This window comes from Protomyctophum parallelum (assembly GCF_964188405.1).
Source record: "Protomyctophum parallelum genome assembly, chromosome: 3".
NCBI lineage: Eukaryota > Metazoa > Chordata > Actinopteri > Myctophiformes > Myctophidae > Protomyctophum > Protomyctophum parallelum.
Window position 1 is genome coordinate 31152552 of NC_139698.1, and position 17920 is coordinate 31170471.

The 17920-nt window shown below is 42.9% G+C and overlaps 1 protein-coding gene across 5 annotated transcripts in view; it reads left to right on the forward strand.

The window, feature by feature from the left end:
* The window catches only part of oxr1a (oxidation resistance 1a), a 175460-nt gene that overhangs the window by 105598 nt on the left and 51942 nt on the right, over positions 1-17920 (forward strand). For 4 of the 5 annotated variants that reach the window (XM_083761490.1, XM_083761487.1, XM_083761488.1 and 1 more), the window contains one exon: positions 10144-10226. In XM_083761490.1, the coding sequence (XP_083617616.1) occupies positions 10144-10226 (83 nt within the window). Of the gene's footprint in view, positions 1-3014; positions 3069-10143; positions 10227-17920 lie in introns of those variants that run through there. The other variant, XM_083761491.1, reaches the window with a different exon arrangement.

The window sequence follows — 17920 nt, forward strand, 5'->3', positions numbered from 1 at the left end:
ACATTTCATCCCCTGTAAGTACCCTGTAACTAACCATTGACTTTGATTAACAAACACACAGCACCATAACCCCAAGTCAACAGAATTTATGATTTAAACATTGAAAAGTGGCATAAGTGGAAAAGCAAAGTAGATGAATGATTGATGATGATCCTGCTATTACTGGTTGAAATTAGACCGTTCAAGCCTACATGAGCATGTCATAATCATATTTAGTGTTACACGCAGAAAACATGATTGGATAGTCTCCTTTTATCAGGGATATGTAGTGACATACTGAATCAGTAACAAGAGCAGCATTAATTAATCAACCAGTGTTAATGAGAGGCTAGTACACATCTATTGCCTGTTGTTTGAAACGCACACAGTGCTCCCCTGACACAGCAAATCTAGGCTCGCAAAAACACACACATGCAAATGCATTCACTCTGTTACACATTATAGTGCTGCATAGACATGCCCCCCCCCCCCCCCCCCCCCTCAATACACACACACACACACACACACACACACAAAGTGCTGCTCCAGCAAGGTTTTCTATAGTGGCTATGGGTGGTATGTAGAGTAGGCTGGGCTGTGGAGGCTGGCAGTGTAATATACGGTGGTGTTGAGAGAGAGAGTTGGCAAAGGGATGCTGGTTGTCACTCCGTGTTCCCTGTGTTTTAAGTTGACAGGTCTGCTAGAAGCATGCACATCCATTACAATGGGAAGAGTGCTAGAACTGCTATAGACCTATATATTTAAGGGCTGGTTTTTTGATATACACTACACTGTGAGCATTTATTTATTTTATTTTATTTTATGTACTGTACCACCCAAAAATAGGAAAGTAATAGCCAAAAGAGGAAAGCCACTGTATAATGCAAAATACAATTATTTAATGCCTTCAAGTATGAACTATCACTCACGGGCAGCAATGATTGCTGCCTGAGAAAGAGTTTGAGACTTGAAAAAGCATTGCAAAGTGGCTGCATGTTTACCAAGACTGTTTACCAAGACTGCCAATAAAATGCTGTAAAGGGTGCATAATATTGAAGGCATTATATAATTGTATTTTTTAGGGGCACCAGCCACTCCAACGCCTGGCTTTGTGTGTTCCGCCCGTGATGTCATGTGTGTGGACTGTGGTCAAGTCTATGGACTTTTTATGACTGTACTTCTTACGTGCGGCCAAGTCAATGGCAAATTGCTTCCTCATGATGAAAGGCGACCCTCGGTTCACACAAGTGTGATTTTTTTAGGGCCGCTAGCCCCTCCTATGCACAGCTTTGTTTGTGTAGCACGGAATGTGATTGTCACGTAATGTTGATTGTCTGATGATAAGAGCACTCCTCACTTCACACAAATGTGATTTTTCATTTTAGAAATATTTAATTTAATGGCATTCATAGTGACATCTGGGACTATTGGAATTTTGTATGGCTGTTGCTTGTCGTAGGTGCAGTAATTGTGCTGACATGACATGCTGCTTTTATTATCTTATTCTATTTTTGTACTACTTTAGTTTGTGAGAGCTAGCTAGAAAATGCACAAGCCACTCCCAACACCTGGCTTTGTGTGTTCCGCCCGTGATGTCATGTGTGTGGCCAAGTCTATGGATACACACACACACACACACACACACACACACACACACACACACGCACACACACACATGCGCACACTCAATCACTCACTCACTCACTCACTCACTCAAGCACACACGCACAAGCAATCTCAACACTTTACACAAAGTCAAATCCCACTTAACTCCTCTCTGCTCCCTGAATTAAGCCACATTAATAATTTATTAATGACATTTGATACTTGCAATACATAATACATTAGTTCGCACATGGGAATGAGACTGCTGAGATACTGCCATTCTGTTAGCTGCAACTTTAACTGTAACTTTGAGGAGGTATTGGCCATTAGGCACCCTAAATCAGTGGTTCCCAAACTGGGGTCCCCAAATTATTTGGGGCGGTCCCCATAAGGATTAGCTTAATGTGCAACATTTTCTTCTCACTCAGCAGTAAACAAACCAACATTCAGTATATACACTGTACAGTATGTATGGGGTATCTGCACATTTCTAAAGTTACAGTTTAATGACCTTTAAGAACTTTTTACCAAATTGGACAAATTGTCAAATATTACATCTACAATGCCTTGCAGTGTCTAGCTTGTAGTTAGGTTATTTTCACAATATTTATCTGTAGAACCGAGTCAAACAAAATGCCTACAATTCCAAGTGCTTGTCAGGATGGGGGGTCCCCAGTTCAAATATTATGATTATTATAGGGGTTTCCGGCCTGAATGGTTTAACCCTAAATCACCAGGGTTTTCCATTGTTGTTCTGTTTGTGAACAAATCAACATACTGTACATACAGTCTGAACAGATACAGAACTAGCCTATTAATCCAAAACATTGACTCCCACTATGGTCATGTCAGCACAACAGGATTCTGTCTCTTCCAGTTCAAATATTATGATTATTATAGGGGTTTCCGGCCTGAATGGTTTAACCCTAAATCACCAGGGTTTTCCATTGTTGTTCTGTTTGTGAACAAATCAACATACTGTACATACAGTCTGAACAGATACAGAACTAGCCTATTAATCCAAAACATTGACTCCCACTATGGTCATGTCAGCACAACAGGATTCTGTCTCTTTCCATGATATAGTGCTAGTAACAACACTTGACATACAGAGTAAACAGATGATTGTCTAGACACCCTGCAAACTGCTAATCCAAAGCAGCGGTAGCACCCTCTGTCCCACCCTAATCATCCCCTGTCATCCCTTACGTCTACAGCGGTGTTTGAGTAGTACTCCTGCACAGCACCTGTTCTCTCTGGCTCTGGTGCAGAGCACTTGCCTCCCCTTCCGTTTACTGGAGTGGTTGAGGGCCATTCTAAAAATAACATATCAGTGGAGTGAGGGTGGGGGGGGGGGGGGGGAGGGGTGATGGACAACTATACAGCCTGCAGCCAGGGGAAACAAGGAAGTGCATTTTATCACACCGTGGGGGAATGTTAGTCATATTGGGGTTTTCTTTCTTCCTCTCTCAAATTCTCTGCGTGTGAGTAAAACTGTATTTTTAGCAGTCATGTTTAGTTCTATGATTCATACAACAATTTTAATCTGCGATTTGGAGTGCCAAACACATATCACTGTTTGCTTGGAAAATGCTGCACTTACTCTGTAGTGAATTCTAATATAATGTGTTTAAAGCCAATAGCTGTGGTCATATGGCATTATAAGCTCAGCGGAACAGCACATTATAACATGCACATTATGACTAGTTATAATAACTAGTCATAAAGTGTCCTGTTTGTAATTCTAAACCTTAAAAACGAGTGTTATTAAGCTTTATAATTATATTGTAATGCAATTATAATTTATAATGCATTATAGACCTCACCTTTAAGTTGAGTCCTTATTGATGACCTACGAAGACGTCATAACGGTGTGTTGTTAACTAATACTGCACTCTCTGACTGAAATGTTCTTTAGAGCCTGTGCTAAAAAAGTGTTTGGTCACGTATTTCTTCGTTTGTGGTGATAGTGGTAGAGAGAGAGAAGGCTGTACTGCAGAACTAATCTCACTCTGAGCAGAAAACCATCCACTGTAAGAACTGGCTAAGAAGATGTCAATTTGTCCAGGACGCATTCTTGTACAATTTCTATTGAGATAAGCTCAGGCAATGACGTTTAATTAATGGTTTCTATTATTTAAGTATTTTGTAATCTCCATTTGAAAACTCATATCACATGAAATCCTCTAGCTACCACAGACCACGCATTATCAGTGTACATGTGTGTGTTGTGTTCCATTGCGTTCTGCTGTGTTCCTTCAGCGGAACCGGAAACCCATGGGGAAGTCAGTTCAGAGGCTGTGTGCTAGGTTATAAAGTCAGTCCAGAGGCTGTGTGCTAGGTCATAAAGTCAGTCCAGAGGCTGTGTGCTAGGTTATAAAGTCAGTCCAGAGGCTGTGTGCTAGGTTATAAAGTCAGTCCAGAGGCTGTGTGCTAGGTTATAAAGTCAGTCCAGAGGCTGTGTGCTAGGTTATAAAGTCAGTCCAGAGGCTGTGTGCTAGGTTATAGAGGCTGTGTGCTAGGTTATGAAGTCAGTCCAGAGGCTGTGTGCTAGGTTATAAAGTCAGTCCAGAGGCTGTGTGCTAGGTTATGAAGTCAGTCCAGAGGCTGTGTGCTAGGTTATAAAGTCAGTCCAGAGGCTGTGTGCTAGGTTATAGAGGCTGTGTGCTAGGTTATAGAGTCATCACCAACCATGCATTTGTTGTTGTCATTTATGTTGCTCAGACAGACGCCCGGCCTTGTGACCACTTATTTTGACACAGTGAAAGGAATTTGTTGTTTCCCTGACAAACAATAACCTCTTTGACTTTCACCAGCCAAGAAACAACTGGGTTTACAGTTACCCCAGTGTTGTTTTAATATTAAGCCTGTCAAAAGTCACATTATCATCAATTAAACTTCTTTATTAAAAAAGCTCATACTGTAATTGTTGTTTTATATCATTTCTATTAGTTGAACTACAAATTAGATAATGGATGACCTTGGCTCGTGCCTTTAATTTATTCCACAGCACTGTTGAGCGAAGATAGCAGCATTTACTTTATCTGGGTTGGCAAAGGCCACAGGCCATGGTTTTTTTTACCAGCTTGCTTGCCGCACACTCAATGCTCCAGTTCTACTAGAAGTCCAACACAAAAATTGGTAGATTGATTCTGCCACTTTGAGCATGTTTGAATGGATGCTCTCTCGTATATACAAAGCACTATCTTCTGAATGAACTGCACAGTGTCGACATCAGACCAATAAAAGATGTAGCTACTGTATATTAGCTGTTTGGATGCTGCTGACTCTACATGTCATCGCTGCATTTTTTAATTTCTTTCTTGTTTTATTATACTGATAAATTACATAAAGTGTACAGGCTGCCTTTAACCATAAAGGCAAGGCCTGTTCAGAGACAACAGATGTTCCTGGTGTCCTACAGAGTGGAACGAGACTGGAGCCTCTGTTACTGAAGACTGTGCTGTACTGTACTGTACTGTGCTACTTAAGTGTGGGGGAAAAAATGCCGTTTCTGGTGCCACCATCCATGTTGTGGTTTAATTTTAGACCAATCACTGCATGCCTCACCATGTGCAAACACACCCCTGCAGCTGCTAATGCATCTCTCTCTCTCTCTCTCTCTCTCTCTCTCTCTCTCTCTCTCTCTCTCTCTCTCTCTCTCTCTCTCTCTGAGGTTATCAACAGGTGGTCCATGGACCACTGGCGGTCTGTGGAAGTATTGCATGTGGTCCCTGACCATACAGTACATTTAGTAATGTAGGATTTGTTGACTGAATGACCTGGTGACCTATGAGGACCATCCATGTGGTAATTTACTGACAAGTTGGGAGGTGAAGAAATTCAACAGAAAAATGGAGTTAGAATCTCAAGAGGGGGTAAAGTGCACCGGGTTGTCTGATTGAGTCATTATTTGGAAAGTATTAGTAGTCCATGGACCATTGGTTGAGAAACAGTGGGATGTACAGTATACACACACTAGAAGTTCTAGCGCCACGCCATGCCACGCATCTGTGTCACAGTGCGATCCCTGTGAAAAAAAGAATAAATTAAATAAAAAATAAATACAAAACTGGGTAACTCACAATGCATGGAGGCGTGTGATCTCTGTACTGTACTGTACTCTGTACTACTGTACTGTACTTTACTATATTTTACTGTACTCTGTACTGTAATGTACTCTGCATGTGGCCTGCATGATAAAATCAAAGCAAGTAACACCCTATCATGCTCTGTGGCGTGTATAAGAATGCTGAAGTTGACCTTGAGTTTGGATCAATTATGGTAAAGAGGAAAAGATCTTAAGTGACTTTGAAAAAGTGTATGTTATTGTGGCTTGGATGGCCAGAGCTGATGAGTGTTTCAGTAGAACGGTGACTAAAGTGACATCTGCATTTCAATCTATGGGAAAGACATCAGTCAAGTGGGGTTGCGGTCAAAAGCACACATTTTGATGGCCGTGGTGCTCGTGCATCTTCCTCAGATGACTGAAAATGTCAATACTGAACCTGATCAGACTGCGTCTGCAATTACAGGCTGTCAACAACTACATGGAGAGATCTTATAGTAGGGTTGCAATGCCCTTACACCCCTCATTACGAAGATGAATGCACATTTGAGAGTTTAATATAGTGCAAAAACCAAAGGCACGGACGGTTCTACAGAGTGTGCGTGTGTTGCATTAACCAAAAGAATGGTGCAGGCCTGAATGCTTGACACTGGCAGTGAGGAGGTCCAGTGACTCGGTTATGCTGTGTGGACGAATGTTCCTGGCATGCTTTGGCCCCTTATGGAATTGCCCCAATTCTCACAATGGCCCTCCCCTAAGGTTCAATGTGGGACATTTAGAACCAATGTGTTAGACAGCGGTCTCCACGACTCCACCACCCATATAAAATGGCAAATGAGGGAATATATTTAGTTTGAAAGGTGGTTGGAGCAGTGGTTCTCAACCTGTGGGTCAGGTTTTTTATTATTTTTTAATTATTTTAATAGATAATTTGCTTAATGTGCAACATTGTTTTCTCACTCAACAGTAAACAAACCAACATAGTTTATAATGGGTATCTATCTGCACATTTCTAAAGTGACAATTTCACTTTACTTCATTTTACTATGCCTGCTTTATGCAACATCACAGTTTTGTTGATGTAGGCTTTTGTACAGTCAAACATTTATTTTTTGACGTCTGAAAGTGTCAAATGGACTTGGAACTAAGAATGTATAATGGCATTTGAAGTGTTAGGCCAGGGGTGTCGAACTCAACTTGGGGCGAGGGCCGCATTGGTCAAAAGGTCACTTGATGGGGGGCCACAACCAGTTGCGGACGCACGCTCGATGTCTCAGTCAGTCACTGCTATAATATCTATCCATCTATCCATCTATCCATCCATCCATCCATCCATCCATCCATCCATGCTCAGACCCAGCCAGCCAGCCAGCCAGCCACACACATAGTGCTCAGACCCAGCCAGCCAGCCACACACATAGTGCTCAGACCCAGCCAGCCAGCCACACACATAGCTCTGTAAGGGAGTGGTTGCACCACTCAAAAAATCTTCAAAAAACTGAAGAGGCTACTGGAGATTGGAGAACCTGATTTGGACATGATCTGATGCAGGACAATATTATGTCACTATGACAGAAAGAAAAGATGGGTCTGGCCACATTCATTCACCCCATAATCTCAGTGGAAATGGGGGGATATGTTGACAATAGTCGACATTCAGGATGGAAAATGAAATCCATTTGGATTTGGGGAGAAGTAGTTTCATAAGGGGCTGGTATGAAGTACTTGATATAAAGAGAACATGTTCAGTTCACTAGTCTACACTCTACTCTACACCTGCCTTCATTAATTTCATCTGATTGTCTGTCTGGCAGACAAGCAAGCGATCGTTAACTGTGTCTGTTAGAGAGAGGGGCAGAGAAGAGTGGCTTTGCTCAACTTGATTTATACTGTCTTATTTAATGGTGGAAACTGAAAATGTGTAATTGTATTCTCTGCAGCTGTTTGATCTTGTGGCTATAAGGACTCTGTTGTTGTAACCATTTTAAGTGCCCTTATTGTATTATACTGTACTTATATATGTATGTACTGTATGTTATTGTTTTGTTTTGTTTGTTTTTCATTTTAAGTAATTGTATTGTATTGTCTGTATTATGTATTGTTTTGTTGTATTGTCTGTTTGTCAAAAAAAAGAAAATTCAATAAATATATTGTTAAAAAAAAACTTGATTTATACTTATATTCTCCACTCTGATGAAGGTACATGTTCGATATATCATGCAGCCTTACTTATTAGCCTATATTTTAGCTATTACAAAAAAAGAAAAAAAATATATTTAGGTAAATGGAAGCCACTATGTTGCTCAATATCATTTGGAACTGTTGCTTCAATCAATAGGACATCAGATAAAATGTCAAACAAACATTCTGAAACCCACAAAGTGAGGGCACGTTTCCTCCCTCACAGTGAAATCCTCTTCATTTATTTTTATAGGTGTTAAATGAACACTGCTGAATTGATCAGTGTTAAAACACACTCTCTGCTAGGCTGGCTTGAACCCCAGAAATACCATAGCAGGTGTACTGTATGACTCAGGGTTTTAAGTTAAATACCATAGCAGGTGTACTGTATGACTCAGGTTTTTAAGTTATCTGAACTCTGTGAATTGCCGACACAAGTAGCTAGAGGAACTTGTTAGCAACTACTGTACACCTACAGAAGCAGAAAAGGGTTAAGCTAAACAACAGAGAGTACTGGGATGATGTAACGCCTCCATTGTAGCCTTAGTCAACCTCAAATCTTGCCTGTATCCTAACTCTCCCAAACCCTATTTATAATTGCCTTGCCTGTGACCTCATACACAAAAAGCAAGCCTGTGTACTACATGTACAACATGTTCTTCAAGCCGCCTCTGCGGAAAATCTTTGGCCTCGTCGGGTCTATGTCAGAGAACAACCCCAACCCCCTACGTGTATCTGTTCCATTCCCGAGAGGTTCCTTCAATGTCTTTCAACTCTCATCCAGTCTTCTACTCTTTCATCTCTGTCTCCGTTCCCATCTTCATTCCCTGCCCCTTCCCCATCCCCACCTTGTCCCTTCCCCCCTATCCTCACCATGTTGTTCCTTCTGCCCCTTATCATCTCCTTATCCTCTCTAGACTCTTACCAATCCTACCAATACTAACAGGTCTAGGAATGCCCATTTTTTCCCTTTAAAAAATTTGCCGTTTGAAAAAAGTGTGCTAATTAGTAAGGCTAGGCGAGGCCTCAGGCTAGCCCGGTTAGGGCCCAGGTAGGGCCTGGCCTTAATTTTCGGGTCAAGGTCGTGATACGGCCATGTATCATATGGAGCGTGTCACGAGGCGTGACTGATGGACTGACTGGCGTGACTGACTGACATGAAATGCAGGTTTTCATAGTAAACTGTGACCTATGGTCGCAATAGCACATTATTGTCTCCCATTTCCTTCACCCACAATACGTTCCTCCAAACCACTGACCAATTGGCACCAAATGTATGCTGCCAGTAGGCCTCTGAAGTAACTATACTATATATTTGTTTTGGTTTTGTTTGTTTTATACCTTTTTAAACATTTTACTTTAATTCTATAATGGAAGTCAATTGTGGCTCAGATTGGGCTGAAACCTTGTTGGTTTCAGCCAAATTTGGAGTCCTACTGTAAGTCCTTGACAGACATCACAGGCCGCCACATGAAGTCTGAGATCCAACTTTGAGCCACGCCATTCACATTTTCCTCCGACATACGATATGCCTATAGTTTCACCATATCCTAATTCTAGCTGCATTTTCTCTGTATCCATCTGCCAGCCCATCAGTCTCCACCTGTCTGTAAATGTTTTCACCAACAACCTCCAGCACCTGTACCAGCACCTTCGTCACAAGATACAATTTTACGTGTTTGGTTTGATACAACATCTGGCAAACACCACTACCATCAGAACCCTTTAGCACTGAACAATTTCTCCCTACTCTGTTTTAACACCACCCTCTGCATCCTTCCCTCTACCCTATTCATTTACTTTCTCCCTCCACCATTAACCAGTCTACAATCATTTTCAACTCTGTCCTCTCCGTCCCCAGATTTGACTTCCCTTTTCTTCATGGCCAGCTAGTTGTTACCCCCTCCTCCTATCCACCCTTCCCAAATAAAAGACCCCCCCTCCCCAGCCATGCCCCGGTGGAGGTCAGCCTGGTCCCCGTTGGCCAGGCTTTGAGTGTCAGCGGGTGGAAGATGAGGTGAAGAGCTTGTCAGCCGTGCTGTGTGTGGTGGTGGGCTGGGACAGGACAGAGTGAGAGAGTCAAGGAGAAAGACTGAGTGAGAGAGAGAGAGAGAGGCAGGAGAAACAGAGGGAGGGAGAGAGAGCAGCACAGCGCTCACAGCTCACATCTGGCTGGCTGGCTGGCTGGCTTGCACACTCACTGTTGACGAATGAGCTGTCTACCCACGGGGCTGGGAAACGGCAGCTTGTGACAAGCTGGGGAGAGAGGAACATGAACGTAATGCGTACCTTGCCTCGATTGCTTTCAGATACCGGCCAGAAGAAGACCCCAGAGAAGAAAGATGGGAGGCGCATGTCATTCCAGAGACCCAAAGGGACCATTGAATATACTGTGAGTAACGCAGACAGAAGCAACTCATCTGTGTGTCTGTTTATGGCTCATCTACTGTATGCTCCCTTCTCCCTCATGCTGGTGTTGCTTGTTTACTGACTGTTGCCCTAGCCGGTGTAGCTTCAGTAATAGCTTAGAGCCGTAGCAGCTGCATTGTGTGTTATTGTATTATGTTGTGTTGTGAAGACACTCTGCCTGAGCATGCTTGGTGCCTCGTTAGCGAGGGGAAGCAACGTTTTGCGTCTGTTAACACGTGTGCCGCGTTGGGGGAATGTTTACATAAAGAGAACCTGGTGGATGTCCGCAAGCAGGGCAGGCTACACTAGATGACAGACAGCCAATCATATTGAGCATGTGTTCTGATCGTTGTTACCATGATGCTGTACAGCAAGCATAACGCTCTGCCACATTTAGCTTGATAATGTATAGAATGCATATATAATGTATAGGAGAGCAACTGTAGCTGCATGCTGACTCTCCAGCCGGAGTAGAACAGCGATGCTCTTTTTTCCCCCAGTCCTTTTCGGTGTCACCTCCCACTGTGCATTCCACCACTGAAGCTCGCCGTGCTTCACGAATGACCTTCCAACAGTGTTGTGTCATTTCTATTGATTTAGCTGTTGTGTATAGCGGAGGGGGAGGCGATACAGAGGGAAAGACAGAAGAAGAGTAGAGAGCTCAGATTCCCCGGCATGAACTGAAAATGGAGCTCGTTTCTGCCTTGCCTTGTTCTTGAAATGACCCTCAAATGCAGCGGCAGCAGAGCTGCCTTTTCCCGCCTCTCGCCGTGGCAACAGCATGAAGCGGGATCTGTCTGTCTGTCTGTCTGTCTGTCTGTCTGTCTGTCTGTCTGTCTGTCTGTCTGTCTGTCTGTCTGTCTGGCTGGCTGGCTGGCTGGCTGGCTGGCTGGCTGGCTGGCTGTTGTCTGTCTGTGTGGAGAAGAGCAGAAGGGAAGAGGGAGAGATGTACTGGGATGGATAAGAAATGTAGGGGAGAGGAGAGCGAAAACAACTGGTGGCCACATTTCTATACATTGATTTCACTCTCATTGCACAACATGCTGTAGCATCTAAGGACACACACACACACACACACACACACACACACACACACACACACACACACACACACACACACACACACACACACACACACACACACACACACCTCCCTCAGCTCCTTTCGTTTCTCTCTCTGGTTAATTGCTCCACTCGGATCTAGTGGAGTGTAGTCTGTGTTGCTATCTGGTCTCTCTGGTCGTTGCTCTTGGCTCCCCCGAGATATGTTCCACTGCAAGAAAATCACCCCCACCTCCATCGCCCCCAACACTGACCCCGCCCCTCCCCACCTGTCTGTCTGCCTAGGCCAGGTGATTGACAAAGCCCTAGTTTTCCTCACGCTATTACTATATTTGTCAAAGCTAATGTGCTTTATCATGGCTTTGATGATGGCATGAGAGGAGAGAGAGCTACGTAGGGGGGGTGACAAGCAGAATGACAAGGGGCCTGCTTTTGGGGGGGTATAAGGGGTGCTCATCTCTCGCTCTATTCTTTGCCCCAGCTATTGCGTAACCGATAATGTGGTCGATGGAGATAGTACTGCCAATGATCGTATAGAGGTATGCGCATGCATAAAGTGAGTGGCAAAGTGAATTTAATGTCATTTAATGCAATCAATAGGACTTTTCTGTTTGGATGTATGGACTGTCAAGGCCAGAAAGTAGTTATTTGCCACTCAGTAGGCATTCCTGCATAGCTTCCGGGTATGGTACCCTAGTCTATACACTGCATTGGCTCTCCACTGCATTGTTGTGTTAGGTGTGTGTGCCATGGCTGCCTCTATACCGCCTCTATACAGCACACCCAGTCTACAGAGAGACAGACACAGAGACCCTACCCGTGATTGAGAAACCAGTTTATCTTAAACTCATCTCCCGCACTGAGGGGAGGAGGGACGATGTTTCCTCATTCTGTTTTCCAGCAGATAAGTTTATAATCTGTCGCCCAGTGCCCACAGGAAAGGCACTAAGGCAGGCTTTCTGCTTTATCAATAGAATCTCGTGCTCTCTCACGGTCTCTCTCTCTTCCCATCACCCCCCCCCCTCTCCCTCTCCCTCTATCTATCTCTAACCCTAACTGTCTTTCACTTATTTTTTTATCATATTGAGAAATAACCTGAACGGCTGCAAACCATCTGCCCGGACACTGATAACGTCTGCCCATTCACCCAAGTCCAGCTATTGGCCGACCCACAACCAATTAAAAAACTCTTTGAAGTCTCTAGGAATGAGATGCGAGATAGATTAGACTTTTAGACTGAAAGAAAGAGATGCAACAACATGCAGGAGATTCATCTCTCTTTTGAACGAATCACCATTTATCTAGGAGGGCAAACAAAGACAGATAGTACAGGCCATCCTCTATTTTGTTAGCTACAGTGACGTCACAAACTGTGTGAAATGTGTGAAATAGGGGAAGGCAGTCGACATCACATGAGAGTGAAGACATATATGAATCCTGTGTGTATTCGGCTCCTTTTGTGGCTCAGGAGCTTAAAGAACAAATTGGCTACATCCATCTCCTTATACTCATGTCTGAAATAATTCATCTCCAGACTCAATAAACAGGCTGTTCAGAGGGATATATTAACAAGCAATGAGCAAAGTGCCTTGCATTGCCAATGGTTTAATGTTAACCTATAATGAATTGTTTTGCCTGCACAAATTAATACATAATAATTGTTATCCTCACTACTTGACACGACTGGTGGTATTGCTTAAAGACGGTCAAAATTAAGTTTCATCCTTGAGCAAACAAGCAGTCTCTATAAGCTCAGTCATAAAAATGTCAGCAGTTGCTCAGGACAGGGGCAGGACAAAGTTACAGAATGCAGCTTTAACAAACGTGCACATGATCCCTGTCATATCGTTCAAAACTGCAAACCATTAGTTGAGTGAGCACTGACACCTAATGATAAGCCTGGTGTCAAAATCTCAAAAGCCAAGTTCCATGTTAAGAATTTTAATTGTTTGAACTTGTACCTATAGTTTGATGCTAACCCATTTAATTCTTAATATCCCAATTAATTCTTCATATCTATATTTGTCTGAAACACAACGGCTGGCGGAATTCAAACGTTTGGGGTGTAATGATCGAGTCACTCCTATGTATTAAATTCATCAACATAGCATAAAGAAATAACACAATGATACATGTCATCAACAAATACAAAACAATGTGCAACCCCATGATATGGCTTTGAACACCTGAACACTTCCAATTATGTTTGTTGTGCCGCTGCAGGGATGCAAACGAGCTCAATTCTTCTCAAGTGTAGTCCCTGCCTGGCTTGGCGCGGAATGCAGTACTCGCTTGTTTTTGTTTTCACAGTTTTGTTTATTCAAGATTCAGGGTATACAGTAAATCAAATAATGACAGTATACATGACACACCCATACGGAACATATCAAAGAGATAACATGTACATATATAAATGGTGTGAGCACCATACACAAAATATTTTGGTAGCATAAAAAAAATATATATATATATAGAAAGTTGCATAGTCCTATGCTAACATGGAAGCGACACTGATACAAACCACATAACCTGAATCAAGTTTAGAAACAAAAACAAGACAAACGTACGACAAGACAAGACAAGGCAAGACAAGGCAAGACAAGACACAACATGGCATGGTCATTGGTCACCCTTCCAAAACATAATGGACGTGACAGTGCATCCACACATGGCTCCTAATAATAAATATACTCAGTACTCGCTTTTTGTCACGTGAAAAGCTGCTTGAGTCTAAATGATACCGGGGGATTTCATAGAAGTCTCATTTGCCAAAAAATAGCCATTCAATTTAATTGTGTTGGTAGGAAACTTTTCTAATGTCGATAAGATGTATTTAATCTCTAAGCTACATATTTCATAAGTGCTCCAAATGAATGTGTGCGTGTTCCACATTTTCTCCACAGATGAGGAAGATGATAATAACTGTGCCACGGACAGTCCATGTCGTTACATCTGCATGTTGAATTGATTACTGGTGATGATAGGCTGAGAGAAGACTGTGGGCATTAGAGGGGTTGTAAACAGTATGAGTCATCCACAGGGGGGGGGGGTGTGTGTGTGTGTGTGTGTGTGTGTCACACATGCACACAGGAACACACAAACACACATTTGTAGATAGATCGTATTCTTAACGCCACATCATCCTGACAATCAGTCACCCTGATTGCATTATTCACTGCTGGGAAGGGGAATGGATCTTACCGTTTCAGCAGTTTCTGAGCTCCCCTGTAAGAGAAGATGAAGAACAAGGGAGAGCATGATCGGGAAAACTGATGGGACTCGGGAGCAGAGAGATGTGTGTGTGGGCCGAGGAGAAGAGGACCGAGGATTGGAATGGTTAGATGATGGGAATAGAGAGGTGACAGAAAGATAGTAGGGGCCTGGGCTGACTGATATGACTTCAAATCAATATGATGCTTTTTTCAAACTTTTGCCTCAAATATGACTATTGGCCACGATTCATCAAGCAATTTACACTTATATTTTGTGCGTACCAAGATTTCTGTGTGGAATTCATAATATTTTTTTACTGTGACTTTGAGCGCATTCTACGCCCATTCTCAAGTCAAGTCCAATGCTGGCTTATCAGGGTTGGGATCAAAGTGTGAATGCATTTAACATGCTTAATTAGTCTTCATGCTGAATCAATTAATAGTCACAAACCTCAAATAAAATATGTAGGCTATGTGCCAACACAGGCTATATGTCAACACATAAAAAAAGTAATAGCATATATACCTATAGCCAAGATTGATGCATTGCTTAGCTTGCGCTTTGCGTATGCATATTCTATAGTTCACATGATGGTCTGACAGAATGACAGTCACTAGGGCTAATTATAAAAACAATGGAAGTCCACATTATTGAATGGCATCGGCATGTAGTCACTCAGTCAAAGTTTTAAGCCAGCTCTCCAGGCTCCAGCGCTCTCCTCCAAAGGGCCTTGCAAACGTGAAGCGAGGAACGCAGGCGTTGTTGCCTGGATCAACACAGGTCTCCTCCAGGTCTGTTGAAGAGGGGCGCAACAACGCAAGCGTAAAAAAAAGTGCACGTAACGAGCATGCGAGCAACAATTTCACGGGACCTCGCTCCCCGTTTGCAAGGCCCTTTAATGTCGCCGGCTGATTGACTCGCTGGGCACAGAATAATGTGCCGCATTTTTTCGTGGTATTAATTTATAATAGGCTACTGTGTAGGCTACTATATTGATCTCATCTCATCATGAACGGCATGCCTTGGCAGTCGGCACCTAACAGTCAGGTTCAGGTTCGCCTATTAGACTTCCATCATGCCATCAAGTGGCAACTAAAGGCCTATTCATAGTATGGATTTTCGGTGGTGAGGTGACCACCACTCCGGTGGTGAGCTGACCACCGGAGCTGAAATAACGTTGAGCGGTGGTGAGTAAAAACAGAGAGAAGGGCTGGAGCGGTGGCGGTGGTTTGCTCTTCACCGCGGCTCGTGACGTCATGTTGTAGTTCGGTGGTCACCTAACCACCGAAAATCCAGACTATGTATGAGCCTTAACTCCGACCAAACGTCTCGTGAAATGTGCAAATCATTTAAATATTATTTATTGACGACATGAACGCATTCATACTAGTAGTAGCCAACTTACCTCAGACGAGGAAGGATATATTATAAGTGAGAGTATAGCCTATACTTTATAACGTTCAGTCAGTTGACATTGCGAGAGACTCACTTGCCAAATTAAGCTGATCTACAAGTTCAGGTGGTGCGGTGCAATATACTGTAGGAAATGAGACAGCTCTGTGTTGATCACATGACTATAGAGATAGTGTATACCGATTTGCGTGATGTATGGATATAATCAGTAGTCTCATTGGTATAATTTACACAGAGAACAGAGGGAGGGAGGATACCAGATATAAGTAGTTTGACAGGTAACTGGGTACCGATCCTCTGAGTATATAGATGCCAATCTGTCTTGTATATTGAGCCAACTCAGACTAGCAAAGTGAATACTAGTAGTAATAATATTAGTTTGTTTTGAGAGGTCTGCACTGCAGTACAGTGAACATTGACAGGAAACAGGGAAAGAGTCTTGGAGTCACACACAGTAAAGGCCTGCAGGCTCTGGAATTGAACCCGGGTCTTGCTGTCAGGCAGCATCAGAGCCTACTGTATATAATATATACAGTAGGCTCTGATGCTGCCTGACAGCAAGACCCATATTATGGTATGTGCCTTAGCCACTCAGCCATTCGTGCCCCAATAGGTAGACTAAAAAAGTGAAACTAACTTGACTGTTAGGAAGAAATCAACAGAAGCAGTGGTGCAGGCTTTTAAAGCATCGTGGATGGATTTGTGTCGACCCATGGTTTCTTGTTAGAAAACATAGAAAACATATGCTTCTCCTTTGCTACAACATCATCCACTACTGTTGCTATGTACTGTAACTCATCAACACTTCTCCATGTAATTTCTGGAGCTATTTTGAAAATATATAATTGGCATCACACAACTTATCCTGCAGAGAGAATTCTGCTTCCGCACTGCACTGCAGTACCTCGACTTCTGTCGTACCCCTTTTATTTAAGTTTTGTAACAAAGGTTGTCGGGATGGGGATTCAAACCCGCGACACGCTGCCAGGCTGCATTATCTGGCAACCTAGATGCCTGGCCCTTGACCGCTAGCTTTGAATGTATTGATGCCAGCATGGCCCCTTTAACAGTCCCATTTAAACTACACGCTCCATGAACATGTATTTCCTGCTGGAGTCGGGGCTCGTTTAAAATTTAACCAAGGGTAAATAGCCGGGAGGTTAAACTGTGCTTACCTTCACTTTTCATTTACAACAGCAAGGCAAAGTTGATACATATTACACAGGACTGTACTCTGTAATAACATGACATTCTTTCTGAAACAAACCCCACAATGTGGCATTTCCCAGACATTACGACATTGCCACAGCAGACCTAAAGTATGTTCTAGTCAGGTTGCTAACCTCAAATGTGTTGCTGTCACGTTTGAATGGTGTGTTTACACTGATAAAGCAGCAGTATCTTCGGTCCGAGGTCAGCCTTGTGCATGGGAACATTCCCAGAAGCCTGGAAAGTGAAATGTTGATCTTGCTTTATTTTGTCTGTCCCATTTTAAAAAGGCAAAGATGGAATAATCTGACTTTTTTTCTCTTGTCATTTTTAATCCATCTAAAAGTAGGTCTCCAAATGATCAACGAGGATGCAGTTGCACACAGTGCAACATGCCATTAGGCTAGTAACGACAAAGTCACCATGGCAACTGTCATGATAAAGCCTGCCTCCGTTCTTCATTATAAACTGCCAGGGCGATGGCTCCTCTGATATGGCATTGTGGGTGATTAAACCATTTGCTTTAGAATTATTTCCAGTTTGATCACACACACAGTTCCACATGTTCATTGCGATCGGCATTTTCTTCTGCGTTTTTTTTTTTTGCCCCTCTCTTTTTTTTTACACTTTGACTCATTTTCTTCATCAGATTGTAAGAATTCAATTGGGAGGAACATCAGTGTGTCGTCACAAACACTGAGGATAAAGATCTTCTACGGTCTAAAGTCCTTGAATAAGCAATGTCTTATGAACGGTCACTTCTAAACACCGCTCTATTTA